At 36.0% G+C, this 18,001-nt stretch overlaps 1 protein-coding gene across 2 annotated transcripts in view; it reads right to left on the minus strand.

Annotated features, from left to right (window-relative positions):
- LOC145241999 (protocadherin beta-12-like) overlaps positions 1–18,001 on the minus strand; it is a 270,193-nt gene that overhangs the window by 32,782 nt on the left and 219,410 nt on the right. For both annotated transcript variants that reach the window (XM_080104886.1, XM_080104887.1), the window contains exon 2: positions 16,063–18,001. This exon is cut by the window's right edge and continues 479 nt beyond it. In XM_080104886.1, coding sequence (XP_079961012.1) covers positions 16,063–18,001 — 1,939 coding nt within the window. The remainder of the gene's footprint in view (positions 1–16,062) is intronic.

Raw genomic sequence — 18,001 nt, forward strand, 5'->3', positions numbered from 1 at the left:
CACCTTATGGCGGCCATGTTATCAATGTTTAGAAATGAAACCTACAGTTATCAAGGTTGCCCTAAATTATATATTATTGTTTTATTGGACCCCTTTGAGTAATTTGTATATTTATTTGCGGATTATTGTCTTCATCTTCATAGTTGTTTTTGCTCTATCACGTTTCGCCCAACATCTGCTGGCCTTTGGGGGGTGATTAACTGTATCCCCAGTAATTACTGCCTTCCATAGTTGTTGTCTCACCACGTTTTGGCCAACTAATCCTCTGGCCTTCTTTGGGTAAGATTGAAACCGTTATCTTCAGACAATGCTCACCTGGAACCATATAGATTCAATACCTCCATCCAATGCGCCTTTCGGCCTGTGGCATAGTGGATAGAGGTGTTGAATCTATATCTCCAATCAGCATCCAATATCTCTAAAAAGCCATTATTCGTCCATGCACAGAGTTTGTTGTCACATCTGAATGGAACACCAATCACTAACTTCTACCTCTTAAAGGGGATCAAAAGAAGAGCCTTTAAGCTATTAGGTCCTGCACTATCTACCAAGCTCCAGCCACTGTCCCATCGCCACATTGTTGCATCCATGTGCCTGTTTTACAAGTACTTTAATGGAATATGCTATGATGAACTCGTAGCACTTGTCAGCCCCTCGACTTAAATACTTCTGCAAAATCCCATCTTTTTTCTGTTAAGATTCATAGATGTTAGAAAGCCTTCTAATCTCAAAGTTTCTTTTTTCAGATTCCTAAACTTTGGAATTCCTTTCCTGTTTCCTGTTTCCCTGACTGTACTAACCTGAAAAAGTTTAAATATAAGGTGAACGGACATCTTGATGCTCAACTACCCCCAATCCCCTGTTAGATACGATATCAAATAGTAGCCCCTTGTGTTTCGAGTGATAATATGCAATTTTTGAGGGGTGAAAAAGAGTAATAAAAAAGATCTCTCAGCTGTAATTAACTCACCACGTGATCTATTTTTTTCCTAAGTTTCTTTCAGTTTCATATCTATCCCTCCCCCTCTCTTTCTCTCTCTTTCTGTGTTCATTAACAGTCGAAGTTGATCAGTTTCCCTCTGTTGCTGCTTCCTTTAACTCTCCTCCTCCTCCTCCTCCTCATTCTCCTTCTCCTCTCTCTTTCTATATTAACGAAGAGAGAGAGAGAGAGAGAGAGAGAGACAGAGAGAGAGAGAGAGACAGTGAAAATATTTAACCCATAACTGGAGAGCAAAAAAAAAAAAGAAGAAAATCAGTTCTCATCTAAAAATTCCCAATAAGAATGTTGAATCTCATTAGTATAATTTCGTTTTTGAAATATCATTAGAGCTGTGACAACAGCATATTCTTTTCATTATTTTGACTCTTGAGTCTATATCCGTTAATATCTTATATGTTTTTAAACAGACTGATGTGGTTCTCGGTTGATTGACTGTGTTTTACTGTGTCGGATATAAACTCGAGAGTCCAAACAATGCAAAGAATATGCTGTTGTCACAGTCCTAATCATTACATAAGATTTTTCTACAGTGGAATTTCTCCCCCTCTCTCCCACCTTCTTCTTATTGTTAGGCAATTTACTTGAAACCAGCCCCCCTCCTCTATTTTACTTCTTTTTTTTTTTTTTACAAAGTGGTCACCACTCATCAAGGCCCGGAGGCCACTAGAGGATAAGGGTTATTGAGTGTACGGTAGTCAATGGGATAATTTCTTAGTAAAAGTTAAGTAGTAGAAATTTGGTGAATTGGATTATTTAATGGGACGGTTCATCAAAAATTTGTTTATATTGGACTTGAAGATAACCAAATTGTAGTCAGCTGGAAAACAGACTAATGGAAGAGAGTTCCACAGGCGTGTAGTTCTGAGAAAGAATCTTTGTTCATGGAATCTACATTTAGGTTTAGGCACAGATAAAGAGCGGGGAAAATTTTTGACAATGGTTTCAGCTAGTCGGGTATCTATCGTGAAAGATTGGCGAGGGGGGACCATAGATTGGAGCTCAGACGAGCACTTGCCATGGAAGTAACCATAAAGCAGAGACAGGCTCACAACGTCTCGTCTGTGGGAAAGGTTGCAGGGAAGAGAAAAGGACACCCCCCACTAAGCTACAAAGTCTATTTTGAACTCTGTCAAGACAGGATAAGATGCTTCAAGCAGCTCCTGCCCAGATGTGGCAACAGTACATTGGACGTCCTTGGCTTTTATACAGATAGAGAATTGCATCAGGAGTGAGATATCTACTGGAGCGGTAGAAGGATCCCACCATTTTTGCAGTGACCTCCGCAACAGATTTGATGTACCTGTTCCATTTCAGATCAGATCACAAACGTATAAAATGTAAATGTTACTAATGGCCAGGTTTATATTTTACTTGAAACCAGCCCCCCTCCTCCACCCTCCTCTTCCATTTTACTTATCACAAACGTATAAAATGTAAATGTCTAGGTTTATATTTTGGTATATTTTATGGGTAAGTAATCAAGTCCTCTCACCACCACCTCTTCCCTTCAAAATAAATAAGTCGAATTTACCTTGGAGAGAGAAAACAAAAATGATTCTATTATGTTTGTGAATTGCCAATTGATTGTTAGAAGTGCGAACGGAAATCGTTGGTTTCGAGATTTGATTTTCATCCAACCATGTTCCACTGTTCACTTGATGTTTGTACATTCCATCATCATCTACACCGATTCCCTTTTTGTTTTTCCAAGATTATTGTAGATCTACATTTAACCTGTCATAAATACATTTTATTCATCGTTTTGTTTGCTTTTTGCTTTTGTTACAGCTTTACACATATTTTTTTTATACATGGTAGTCACCACTTATCAAGGTCCGGAAGCCACTCGGGGATAAGGGTTATTGCATGTACAGTAATCAATGGGATAGTATCGTAGTAATTGTTAGTACTGGAGATTTAATAAAGTGTCTTACTTAAGGGGGCGGTTCATCAGGAATTTGTTTATGTTGGACTTGAAGACATCCAAGTTGTAGTCAGGTGGGAAACAGGCAAACAGAAGAGAGTTCCACAGGTGTGCACTTCTAAGAAAGCAGCTTTATTCATGGAATCTACGTTTTGATTTAGGCACAGATAAAGAGTGGGGAAAATTTTTGACAGTGGTTTCAACTAGACGAGTGTCTATCGTGAAAGATTGGCGGCGAGGGGGTATCAGAGATTTGAGCTCAGACGAGCACTTGCCTTGGAAGTAACGATAAAACAAAGACACGTTCGCAATGTCTCTTCTGTGGGAGAGAGGTTGCAGGGAAGAGAAAAGGGCATACCCCACTAAGCCACGAAGTCGATTTTGTACTGTCAAGGCTGTTTTTAGCAGCTCCTGCCGAGATGTGGCAGCAGTACTCCATCCTTGGACGTACTTGGCTTTCATATAGATAGAGCATTGCATCAGCAGTGAGATATCTTCTGGAGTGGTAGAAGGATCCTACCATTTTTCCAGCGACCTTGGCAACTGACTTGATGTATGTGTTCCATTTCAGGTCAGGAGTTCATGATGAACACATGCAACCAGAAGAAGCAACGGTTCTCATGTAGCTGATGTCTTCCTGATTCTACTTTCGTCTTTTCTCGCTCACATGCCCCTATTCCGAATTTGTAGCAGGCCGACATCTGAACTTTTTTTTCTACCAAAACGGTCATTAACAATAAAATAAAATATGCATCAAGCGCACTTGAAAACACCAATCACTAACTTCTACCTCTTAAAGGGGATCAAAAGAAGAGCCTTTAAGCTAATAGGTCCTGCACTATCTACCAAGCTCCAGCCACTGTCCCATCGTCACATTGTTGCATCCCTGTGCCTGTTTTACAAGTACTTTAATAGAATATGCTATGATGAACTCGTAGCACTTGTCAGCCCCTCGACTTAAATACTCCTGCAAAATCCCATCTATTTTTCTGTTAAGGTTCATAGATGTTAGAAAGCCTTCTAATCTCAAAGTTTCTTTTTTCAGATTCCTAAACTTTGGAATTCCTTTCCTGTTGCCTGTTTCCCTGACTGTACTAACCTGAAAAAGTTTAAATATAAGGTGAACGGACATCTTGATGCTCAACTACTCCCAATCCCCTGTTAGACACGATCTCAAATAGTAGCCTCTTGTGTTTCGAGTGACAACATGCCAGTCTGTTTGTAAAAAGCTGCGTGTTGTATCTCAGCGTTTGTATTTTGAAATGTTTGAACCGTGCGTAGGCAACGCGAGAATCACGTCAAAGAGTATGAGTTCCATATAGAAACGTTGGTTTAATTTGAATAAAATAAAATACACATCAAGTGCGCTTGAAAGCCAAATCACAACGTAATATTAGGAAAATAAACAAATATTTGTGATAAATTTCAAACAAGTAAAATATTTGTTTATTTTCCTAATATTGCGTTGTGATTTGGCTTTCAAACGCACTTGATGCATATTTTACTTTATTTAAATTAAATCAACGTTTTTATATGGAACTCACACTTTTTGACGATCGTTAACAATGTTGTTTTTTCTTTTTTTCATATTCAACATATTTCAAACTGATTGCTCAATAAAAATAAAATTAAAAAAAAATTATTTTCATTATTTCAAATTATTTCATCGAGTTTGTTTTTACATGATTACTAAAAATTAAGTTATTTTAGCAAATCATCTAACAATTTAATAAGCAAAAATATCGTTAAAAAATGAATTTAACTTGAAAATACTATAAAAATAATAGCTTTTTTAATTTTTGGTATCAAGTAAAAATTGGAAGTTAAATAAATCGAAATAAGAAAAATGATTTTTGTTTTAATTTAATTTTATTATGCAATTATTTTTATCAGTTTGAAATATGTTAAACATTTAAAAAATACATTGTTAATGACCGTTTTAGTAGAAAAAAAAATTCCACTGATATTGGCCCACTGCTATGAATTCAGCATGTGAGCGAGAAAAGGTGCAAGTAGAATCAGGGAGGCATCAGCTACAGGAGAACCAAGATAATTTTATTTTGCCCAATCGGGGGAGGGGAGGGGTACAATTATGATCATTCAAGACATCTCTTTTGTAGAAATACCCTCCCCAAACTTCTCTCCCAAGAAAAAAATAAAAAATAAAATAACGAAGAAAAATCGAAATGTTTTTACGTTCCTGATTTTTTTGAGATGACGATTGGTTATTTGGATTAATCGGACTACTGTTCTCATCTTGAGTGTCATTTTCACAACGTTTTGATCGATATAAGCTCTAATCTTTTTCAGGTGTAACTTGTCGAACTCGGAATCTTTCTGTCAAACTCGGGAATCTTTCTATCAAACTCGGGAATCTGTACAAAATTACTGTACTGAAGCACTTGTAGCATAATGGATAAAATACTCGATAAAATTCAGTTGTAAAATTACTATTGTTTTCTAGAGGTTGAAGGTTCAATTCTTAGTGCAGGAACAATCGGAATACTATTGTGAATTACTTAAGACTTCTATGCAGTCATGGTTGATGGAACGAGAACATACTACCCTGGTGTGATTAAATAAAGGGTTCTGTAGATTCTGTGCTTCCAGAAAGATTCCCGAGTTCAACAAAATGCACCTAAAGAAGGTCAGAGGTTATATCGATCGCAACATTGTAAAAATAACACTCAAGATGAGAACAGTAGCCCGAAGAATGCAAATAATACAAAAAAAAATGTAGAAATAAAAAAGTTCTGATTTTTTACGAAAGGGGAGATAATCCATTCATATCAGTGAGTATTTGCATCTAAAAAGCTCGTTTACTTTATATTTCTGCCTTTACATAAACTCACACAGATAGCTGTCCATCATTCCATAATGCGCTCCACAGTGGCGTTTATTCTATCTTTTGTATAGTCTAATCTTAACCCAGAACTCAATGCAAGACTAGAGAGGATTCATAAAGAAGATTAAAGGTGCGTGTGCAGACTGCGGGACTATTTTCTTTTTGACAAAACTAAATTTTCCATTTGTGGAAGGGCTATCCTACAAAAGATCTAACGTCACTATATATATATATATATATATATATATATATAAATTTAAAGGAGATTAGAATAATAGTCTAAAGAGCTAAGTGTATTTTAATGTAATAGTGAAATTACTAGTTTAATTAAAATACAGGAAATGCTCGTTGTAATTTAGATATATAATAAGCTCGATAGTTAAATGTCCTAGAGCTAATTCAATATTAAGTAATGTGATTTATAATTTAAAAATTAAAAAAAAAAAAAATTTTTAAATTTAAAAATCAAATTTTAATTAAATTAAAAATCAGTTTCATAAGAAGGAACAACAACAAAGTCAATTATCTGTACGATCGTTTCGGAAATCCGTGCTTTATATTTATATTTATTTCTACGTGACTTCATGTATACCACAAATATAAAGCACGGATTTCCGAAACGATCGTACAGATAATTGACTTTGTTGTTGTTCCTTCTTATGAAACTGATTTTTAATTTAATTAAAATTTGATTTTTAAATTAAAAAAAATTTTTTTTTTAATTTTTAAATTATAAATCACATTACTTAATATATATATATATATATATATATATATATATATATATATATATATATATATATATATATATATATATATCGTATTTTGTATAATGTTGACCCTTCTACTCTCCTGATGAGAGGCATTTAGCTTCGAAATGCTATGGTCTAAAGAGGTTTTTCTCTCCATTTTACCCTCTTCTGTCCTTATCAATTTTATGATATAATAAATTCAAATGTAGCTTTTCTTCTTCATCTTTTATTTATTTTTCTTTGATTGTTATGATTGTGAAAGAAAATGATTTTGATATTAGCTGAATTTTAATAAAGATCGAAATCGTTTAAGTTATTGAATTTTCGATTTCAATAAATATTTGATTAAAAAAAAAGTAATAATTCTGTTTTCTTGTCAGTTATTATATATATATTATTATATATATATTATTATATATATATAATATATATATAATATTATATATATATTATTATGAAGTGAAAACAAACGACAAAACATACGTAAATTGTTGCATCATTTTATTAGCACAACTTATCATTAGATAATAAGAAGTCGGATAGAAGAAATGTTGAATTCAGTCTTTTTGATAAAAAATTTTATGCTCAAAGTTTTTAAAATCTCAAAATATTTCTTGATTAATGTGTCTTCAATAAGTTTCCAGACTTTTTTTATAGGCACATTTATTGATAGTACACACATAAAACTCTAGTCCCCTTCCAAGTAATCTCCTCCGGCTGCAATGCACTTGTACTGTTCAAACAAAGCCCGAAAAGCCCCATGGAAGTCCTCTTGTGTAAGCATATCAATAACCCTCATCATAGCCTCTTTCATCTCCTCAATTGTCTCATAACGACAGCCTATAAATTTTTCCGTGAGCTTAGGAAATAACTACAAGTCACAGTGAGCAAGATCTGAACTATAGGAAGGGAAAGACCCGTCTGGCTGAAACTACTGTTAATAATTTCCCCACTCTTTATCTGTGCCTAAATCCAAACGTAGATTCCATGAGCAGAGCTTCTTTCTCAGAAGTGCACGATTGTGGAACTCTCTTCCGTTCGCCTGTTTCCCACCTGACTACAACTTGGATGTCTTCAAATCCAACATAAACAAATTCCTGACAAACTGCCCCCTTAAGTAAGACACTTTATCAAATCTCCAATACTAATGATTACTACAATACTATCTCATTGATTACTGTACACGCAATAACCTTTATCCCTGAGTGGCCTCCGGGCTTTGATAAGTGGTGACCCCTATGTAAAAAAAAAAAAAAAAAGAAGAAACTATTGATGCCCATAAAATAGTGACAAGGATGGAGTTGTGGATTGATGTATTCGTGCAAATTTATCACATGTTCAGTTCATCAAGAAAATTGTGTGTACAGTTCTCACACTGACATAAAACTGTACACATATTGTCTATAGACACTCAACGGTTCTTATCTATGAAATAATTTATTTAGCTAATCAATTTTGGTTTTCTGACTTCTTTACTCCTCCCACACCTCTCATCATCCCTCACAAACTCCTTGCCTTCCTTGAATCTCTTATGCCACTCAAAAACTAATGCTCGATTCATGCAACATGGTCCAAAAGAAGTCAGAATCATTCCATACGTTTCTATAGTCTTTTTTTCTAGGTTTAAAATAGAATTTTATCGCATATTGTTCTTCTAAAGTCTCCTAACGTCCAAATTGAATCTTTGAAATAGGCTTTAGTAGGGCTTATTCCAATTCCTGTTGGAGTTGTTCATTTGAAACTAAAATCATAAAAATTGGCCAGTCATCTCATAAGATGTATAGCAATAACATACTGAATTTTCAAGAGTCTACGACAGTTTTAAATGTCTGTACAAAAAAGTCTAGAAACTTATTGAAGGCACCTTGAAACACAAACAGTAAGATATTGCGCTAGAACTGTGGAACTGAGTTCAGTACAAAGTAATGCCTATTAAAATGCGACTATACACTCACCGGAGCACCTAAATTGGGGCCCCATTCTCGTCTGTAGTTGAAGATCGCACCAAAGTCAGATTTCATTTAACCCATAGTTGGGACACTGACAGATATTACCACTTCAGAGTCAGAGGGAATCATCTTTATTTAACGCAGGCATTATGCCTGATTTAATTTTAAGGGATTGGGAGTCAAGTGTCATACTTTTTGACAACAAAATTTTTGTCTACTCTTAGTTTCTTTCACCAAAATACTGCATTCATTCCATCGCTTTAAACCTTCTTAAAATATTTCCAAATTTTCATTGCAGCATAATTGACACATGTCAAAAGGTGAAGAAAGCTAGGAGGAGGCACTCTGGTTTGTACAAAAATAATTGGATGGGAGGGCGCACTTTCTAAAACCAGACAGGACGGTCCCTCATCCCGACAAAAGAAGCTACTGTTGTCAAATCATCCTCTGGTCTGTCGGAATGATTGATGAATCCTCAATAGGTATGAAATCCTTGCAAGGAGGACAGCTTCTGACCATCATAAGTGTTGAGATTGCCATCATTTTAAGACGTTATATCAAATAACCTCGTGTTCGACTAAAACATATGAAAATAAGTTGTAGAAGGCTTACATTGTATGTGAAATGTTCAAATATCAGTATCTCTGCTTACCCCAGCTCTGCTTTCAATCATTTTTAATTACCCTCTGACATTGGACTTAAACAATGGCAGATTTTGAAAAATTGTGGCTGCAGATTGCACAACTCTTGTTTCATTATAAACTATTCACTATGCGGACACCTTTTCAGGTTGTATCCATTGTTTCTCAAGACACTATGTCAGACTATGATATTACAACACTTTCGATTCTTGACAGGATATGTGAAATGTGTCTAAGCTAAAATGGAGACTCGTAACGATGGTGAAACAGCAGTCTGTGGATGATCTATATTTTATATTGGCGGTTAATTAATTCGTTAATTAATAACCATTGATAGTTCAATTTGAATTAAATAAAAAACATACCTTGATTATTTCAAATAAAATTCATATTGTAAGTTATATTGACGGTTGACAAAAAGATAAATCAATTAACACATATCATGTTTTGAGTTTTACACACACAGACAAGGAGATTATATGTTTGCTTTTATTTACATGATGAGAACAAAGAGAGTGATTACACGTAAATAAACAAAGAAAAAATAACTCTGAGTTACGAAACAGCTTAAATAACATGTTAGCAAAACCCAGACAAAGGGGAGGCAACTCTTTATATAGTTTAAGGGGCAAAACTGTTGTAGTCTTCACAGTATTAAAAACCTGACTAATGTTGACAAATTTCCAATATATATCTTATTTACTTGTGCTTGTCATGGTTATTATCGTTGTCAGATTGAGCCAGCTTTCTCCTGAACATGAACTGCATTTTGAACTATCGCAGTCCAGTTTCTTGGACTATGTCACAAGCTTAGATTTACTACTCTCGATTCCACCACTAGAGACCAACCACCAGTTCGTCCTCACTTGTCGTTGTCCAGGTCTTCAGATACCCACCAACACGTTTCTGACAGTCAGGCAAGGAGTAGGGAAGTAGGGAAGAAGACCTTATGAATGAGCTTTCCCTTTGAGCAATGAACTGCATGTTCAAACTACCAGATACATAATTGAAGAACGGTGGACAGTCGGAGGCGTAGGTTTAGTCTTCAGCAGAGAGTAGAGACTGGAACATGATCTCCATGGTGACAACGCAGAATGTTGTGAAGACAACTGTTATCGAAGACTTCAAGTTTGCACACATCCGCTGCTCTCACATTTTTCAGCCATAGAGAAGGATGATCCTCCCCATTGACAGATAGACACGTCCCTTTGTGTCCAAGTGTATTTCCCGTTGAAGCCACAAAGAAGAGTTGAGTCGGAAGAAGGCAGAGTGTGCTGGTCCTTTTTGCAGTCCAATCTCAGACACTATCTGCCAAGTTAACATGATAGTAGCGCCAAGATAAACAAAGAAATCCATGTCATTTAGCTGAATTCCATCCAGTGTAAGCGGCTGCCAGGTACTCTTGTGAATCAATGAGGACATAACGTTTGTGTTGGAGGCATTTATGTGCATCTGTAATCTGTGAGTGACAGTCTGCACTCGATTGAGCACATCTTGCATCTCCTCGCCTGTTAATCCAAGCAGGATGATATCTACTTAAAAAAAGATCAGATATGCTCACATTTTGCCCAACCACGACCCCCTTGTGACCTTGAAGAGATTCATTGAGAAAGCAATCGATTGTGTAATTGAAAAGTATTGGGGAGAGGGCACACCTACTTTCACCTCAAACGTCTTTGACTCTCCACCATAGGCCTGTACATGGGCCTTTGTTGATTGGTAGTACTTTTGAAAAATCTGCAAAAGTTTTGCCTGCATGATTTGTTAGGATGAGCCTTGACCAACGGAGTCAAATACAGCTGCAAAGTCAACAAAGCAGAGAACTGTGGGTTGCTGAAATGCCAAATGATTTTCAAGCATCAAAGGTTAAAGATCTGATTAGTATAACATCTGCCTGGTCGAAAGCCATTTTGAAAAGGGCATTATGGGAGTCGTGAATGCTTTGGAATCGACACAGCAGGAGAACAGCAAAAGCTACAACATCTATGAGGCTTATTTCTCAGTAATTTGAGCAGATTTTATTGTCATCATTTATGAAGAATGGGAAACACACTGCCTCATTCCAATCAGAGGAGAATGTTTCGGTATGACCAACTGACTCAAAGACCTGTAGAACCCATGAAGTAAGCACCTCAGGCATGTTATTATAAATTTTTGCAAGTATCAAATCCTCACTTGGAACATTATTGCTTCACAGGCAACGCAAGACCTCTTTCACTTCGTTCAGTGTGAGGATGTGCAGTGCTACAGTCATATTTTATATTGCATAAGCTCTTTGCTGCTAGTAGATGCAACACTCTGGAAGGGATTTCTATGTCGGTTTATCAGTAGTGTTGAAACGTAAACAAAAGGAAAAACAAGTGAAGCATGTATGGTCCCCTGTGAGTACTCAGTGAATGAGGCATAAATAAAAATGACTAAGTTCAGCATTTGACCTCCGCCCAATTTAGCCCCAAAAGTCCCCATGGGACGTCAAATCCTGGTGAAAATGAACAAACGGTACAGTTTTAGGCCTTAACATATGTAAATTTGAGTTCTGCACCATGTAAAAAATGAAATGACTAAGTTCATCATTTGCCCGCCCCCCTCCATTTAGGCCCAAAAGTCCTCAAGGCCTTAACATCTTTAAATTTGAGTTCAGCACCATGCAAAACTGCTAAATAGACATACGCAGAAAATTCTGGACAAATATGGTAAAATAGTCCAAAAAATTGAGTGTTTTTATTAGCCTTAAAAAGCCCCTGGGGCACACCCAAGAGCTATCGCGAAGTATAGCCAAACAAAATTATATAGAAATTAGTTAGTTACAACTTTTCAGAAAGGTTTATAAAACATTAAGGAGTCATTTTTTTTTTTAAATAAGCACAAAAGCGTCAATTTTAGCCATTTTAACCCGAAAGGCACTCATCGAGGGGAGGGGGGCAACGGGAGTTTTTCTGAAAAATTCTGTTCTGTTACTTTTTTACTCATATCATGTTTAATGTTTGTGCAAAAATTTAAAAAAATTCCGAGGTGTAGTTATTGAGAAAAGTGCGGACAGATGAACGGACGAATGGACAAGGATGAATTTACAGGTACAACCGCCTTTTATTGGGGGGGGGCAACAAACTATTCATCCTATTATTAATTGGATTCGTGTAGAGAAAAGATGTCAGACGATGATGTTGTGCTTATGCTTTTGGTTTTCAATGTTGATGTGCCAGCTACGTAAAACGCTGAAACAACTGTTCGTGATTAACCTATACCTCATATCTTATATAAAACGGTGTCGTTATTTTCTTGTTGTTGTTTTTTAATCTCATTTTATATCATTCCGACTTTTTCCACAAAAAACAACAAAAAACAAATATATCCAATAATATTTTTTAAAATTATGTATTCAGAAATTTGGTAAAGCATAGTGTAAAAATTTGTTTATGATAATATTTCGGGAGAAATAATACACTATTTTAAAAAAATAAACATAAGAAATAAATAAGTAAAAAGGACGTTTGTTTTTTGAGAAGGAGGTCTTTCTCTCAAAATATTAAAGTGTAAAAAAAAAAAAAAGAAAAAAAAAATGAAAAAATAAATCTGGCAAAAGCTGTGAAAATGAGGGTTTACCGTTCAAACGACCTAGGTGTGCGTGTGTGCTTTGTCATCGCTGCGAAGCTAGGATAAGAAAAGAATTCCAAGATGGCGCCGACGGCGTTTTATAAATCTCGTGCATATATGCAAATCAAGTTGGTCTTCGACAACTATAAATTCAGGTCGTTTTGGAAGGCAAGGGGTGAGGAAAGAAGGGCCGGTTGGTGATTGTGTACGCTGGATCGTGTTGGTGGCGTGTCACCGTGTCTCTGTGTGTGTACTGATCGAACCGCTTTCCTGTCCCTTGCACATTGGACTTTGAATTTGTTTACATTGGACTTCAACTTCAATAAATAAATAAAATTTTACCATCCCCAGATTTGATTAACAGTAATTGAAAGATTTACTCCAAAATAAATAAGTTCTTAAAGAAAAATCTCGCGTATATTGTATTCAACAATTTCTATTTATTCATCCCTGTTTGATCGTTCCGTTTTTTATTTTTGTTTATATTTTGTAAACAGCCTTATTAATTGCACACACATACACACACGCACATACACACACGCACATACGCAGGGAAAAATGACAAAGTACCAAAACAAGATACCAGACAAGAAGACCACGAAAATCCTATCACATTGTGACTTGAACGGTCCCGTGGAACCGATGGGCAGAGAAAACTTAAGGTAAGCATTAAATTTTGTAGATGATTATTCCGGTTTAATAACGGTTTATTTCTTAAAGAACCAATTTGATACCTTGCTAGTAACTAAAAAATATTTAACTGACATGGTCCTATACGGTGAAGTAAAGTGTATTCGCTCTGGCAATGGTACAGAATTCACTAATAAAGATTTTAAACTTTTATAAATTAATCATCGTATCAAACATGAAAAATCGACCCCTAATTCACCACACCAAAACGGAACTGTGGAAAGATAATGACGGACACTTTTTGAAATGGCAAGATGTCTACTCATTGAATCAAAACTCCCCAAAAAACTCTGGACATACACACTTATCGCTGCTGCATCTATATATCCAAAGCTTCATCTCTCTGTTACAGATATTGACGGTGCGAGATTCTAAGAAACGCAATCCCTGTCATGGACGTGCGCCAGAAGCAGAGATGTGTCATTTAATTCCCGGCAAAAATGCATTGATAATGCCGGCAACTATGTAGAAAAATAAATTCTGGAGCACAAAAGGTTGTTCGTTTGAATGGTACCACTCCCGTCTTTGTAGCTTTTCAACATTATTTTACTTAAAAAAAAATAGGAGGCTTTAGCTTTTAGAACCACTGTTGTATGAAAAAGCGAGTTCCTGACGCCCATACACAGCCATCATTCATCACTAGCAAAAATGCATTAAGAATGGTGGTGACAATGTAGAAAAATAAATTCTGGAGCAAAAAAAGGTCGCTTGTTTTAATGGTACTACTCCCATGTTCGTAGCTCTTCAACTTTTTGAGTTAGAAAAAATAGGAGGCTTTACTTTTGGAAGAATCCTTGAAAATAAATATTATGCTCTTATTTTATAAATAATTGAGCACTCTGCTGGGTCCCACTCTCACCAACCTTACACACACACACACACACACACACACATATATATATATATGTATATATATATATATATATATATATATATATATATATATATATATATATATATATATTAGTGTTGGGACGATTAATTGGAATCGGGAATCGGAAAAATGGGAGCTTTTTGGGGTATCGGAATCGGTATCAAAATCGGGAAAATTTGAGCCTATTTTCCGATGCCAAAGCCGATTCCTTTAATAATCTTATTATTTGATTTAATTATTTGATTTTGGTTTAAAACAAAATCTTTCACTGCTTGTAGTAATAATAAAATAATAAAAATTTATAGATTTAAACTTCTAGTAAAACTAAAATCTTTACATCACCCCCCCTTCCTCACAAGTTTGTTTTTACGTTTGAGAAAATATTTGCATGTTTAACGTGTGCTTTTACGGTAATCGGGACAAAATAACACCTTTATAGTTAAATATTTAGAGATTTATAAAGAATCGGAATCGGAATTGATAATTGTATCGGATTCAGGAAAAATATTGGAATCGTCCCATCACTAATATATATATATATATATATATATATATATATATATATATATATATATATATATATATATATATAATATTATAGAAAAATCTTATTATTGAAAACTTATTCAAATTCAAAAAACAACAAAAAAACATTATAAACCGGTCTACGAAATTTTAATTATCCAACAAGGAATAAAAAATAAATAAAAACTTTATTTCATGCGGACTATGTATATCATGTACAAGCTTCGCATAGAAATTTTTTTTTTTTTTTTCGCCTGAGGAGATCTTACTATTAACTACATATTGAAATACTGTCATGTCAGTGTAGCGAAGTCTGTACATGTTTATATGAATAAATATTAAAATAATTAACTTTATATATTATTGAGCAGTATTTTATTAAGCCGGTGGAAATTCACTGGTATTTTATCCTACGAATACATTCTTCACCTGGACTACTTCGTAAATTCATCAATTTCATCATTTAATGCTATTTTTTAACATCCGGAGATAAAAAGCACCAAATATACGACAAGGTTATGTAAATCTTTTGATTTTAAAATAAATGTTACAACAAAATAAAGAAATAACAATTGTGAATTAGTCACAAGTTTAAAATTGTTTGATGGGAGGAAGGGGTGGTGTGGTGTAGTCCTATCACATTTTGTCTGACTATTTTTTAAGACTTACTCTAACTTGACACAATCACCACAATACCGCATTCACTCTATAGGCTTAATCTTACTTAAAATATGGCCAAATGGTTTTGATACAAATTGTATTTACAAAAACTCACATGAAAGGTAATTGGAGTTCGACAAATTGCAAACACTCAACAAGAAATAATAATAAAAAAATACAAATAAAATTAGATAAGAGGCAGGTTTAGCTCTTCAAATCCTTTCAAATTGTAGAACACCCACTGTTTTCGGGGATTGCTTGAAAAACCCGAAAACAATAATTTTGTTTTTTTTAACTTTGCAATATTTATTTGCACAAAATATAAGAATATAAAATGAACAAATTAGGCACATAGCTATTAAAAAATGTGGGGTTAATGAGTGTCGTTTGTCATCCTTAGTCTCAAATACTTAAAACTGACTATTCTACTCTTAATTAGAAATATCCCCGTCACCACAATACCACATTCGCTCCAGGAGTTGTCCTACTTAAGATAAATTCAAATTTGAAAAAGTTTGATTGAACTATTTAAAGTAATAACATTTCATTGACGTAAAGCAAAAAATAAAAAATAAAATAAAATTTGAAAGAAAGATAAATAAACTTACCTCATAAATTTCGTCTGGACCATTGTGATGTTTGTGACCTGATCCTGCGTATTTCTGTTTATTCCGAAACTGTGAATTTTTGCTAAGATTTGAGGTGGATCTCGTCACGTCGGACTCTGAGTTCGACTGGTGTGTGGGGCATTTAAAATATTTCTGAACGCTCATGCACCGGTTGGCGCCGTTCGGTCCTCCTCGCAGCGGGGCGCTCCTCGAGTCGTTACATCGAATGATGCATATCGACATTGCGACCGTTATCGCCACAGAAATAATCACCGCAACGAGGATGATCGAAATGACGAGGTACAAGTGTATCTTATCGCCCGTCTGAATCGGGGCTGCATTTAACATCTCCGTACTTTTGTTGCTGACAATGAGTGTCATGAATAATGTTGTCGTCGCAGTCAATGCTGGAATTCCACTGTCCTTGACGATTATTTCGAGCTCATAGGACCGCGCATCGTGTTGACTGACCACACGGTTGAAAGCTAGCAAACCCGTGTATTGGTTGATGTTAAATAATTGCTTTTCGTTTCCTGTGATTATTTTGTACTTAAGAAAAGCATTCTCCCGACTGTCGCTGTCGGATGCTTTGATCACAGTAATATTGTTGGTGCGGTACGGATAATAAAGGACGTCCATTGTGTATGGGTTTATACTTGGGAATGTAAAATACGGAGTATTATCATTTTTGTCGCGGACCTCAATAATAACATTCACAGTATTGTTTAGCGGTGGCGTCCCGTGGTCTCGCACCAAAACCTGGAACCTGTAAACATCCTGCATTTCATAATCCAGAGAGTTAGTCGCTAATATTAATCCATTCTGCGTTATTTGGAACTGTTTATTATTCCCCAGTAACGAATAGGTCAGCTTGCCCCCGAGACCCTCATCCGGGTCCGAAGCGTTTATGAATCCGATGTGATAATTTGGCTTCTCGTTTTCAACGATGCTAAACTTAAAAGTATTCTTCGAGAACTCTGGTCGCACATCGTTGACGTCCATCACCCGGATCATGAACTTACTTTCGCTGTTTAGCGGTGGCGATCCCCTGTCCTGGCAGTGGATCGTGATATTGTACGTCTCCTTGACCTCGCGATCCACTGGATTCTTCATGGTCACTTTGTACTCTTTCGGATCCAATTTCTGGAGCTGAAACTTGTCGTGCTGTAGGTAACAGCTTACTTCTCCGTTCTGCCCGAGGTCGTGGTCCGCCACTTTCACGTAGGCAATAAAACTGCCGACTTCGATATCTTCGGAAATATCCGCCGTGTTTTCCGCCGACGTCGACACGAACGTCACAAATATGTGAGGCGCCATATTCTGCATGTTAATTACGTTGACCAAGACGACCGCCAAAGCACTAAATGGTGACTCTCCGTTGTCGACCGCTTTCACAAATAGAGTATTACGTACTTTAAGCGTTGAGGTAGTTTTTCCGACTAAGGTTATCTCCCCTGAAACTTTATTCAACCGGAAATGCCGCCTTGTTTCGTCGGACGTCTGCGGGCTGAACTCGTATGAGACCTGACCATTCGCGCCTGCATCCGGATCCATGGCGGTCACTGCAAGAATCGGTGAATCCTGGTAATCGTTACTTTGGATTGAAACATTATAAACACTTAATGAAAAAATAGGCGGGTTATCGTTAATATCGGTGACCGAGATATAAACATCTAGCACACTCTCCCTCGGCGGAGTCCCGCCATCCCTCGCTATCACCTGGATCTTAAAAGCATCCTTCTCCTCACGGTCCAGCTTCTCAGTGACGGTGATGCTTAATTCTGAGATGCCATACGGTGCACTATGGATCGATAACGAGAAAGGGTCACTGTTGTTTTTTTTCAACGTGTACGTAATCTGTGAATTTAAAATACCGACGTCTCGGTCAATAGCATTTGGAATTGACTTTCTCGATCCCTTGCTGACGTCCTCCGCAAAC

This window comes from Euprymna scolopes, chromosome 21, assembly GCF_053919585.1.
Source record: "Euprymna scolopes isolate OS-2025 chromosome 21, ASM5391958v1, whole genome shotgun sequence".
In the NCBI taxonomy this organism is placed as follows: domain Eukaryota; kingdom Metazoa; phylum Mollusca; class Cephalopoda; order Sepiida; family Sepiolidae; genus Euprymna; species Euprymna scolopes.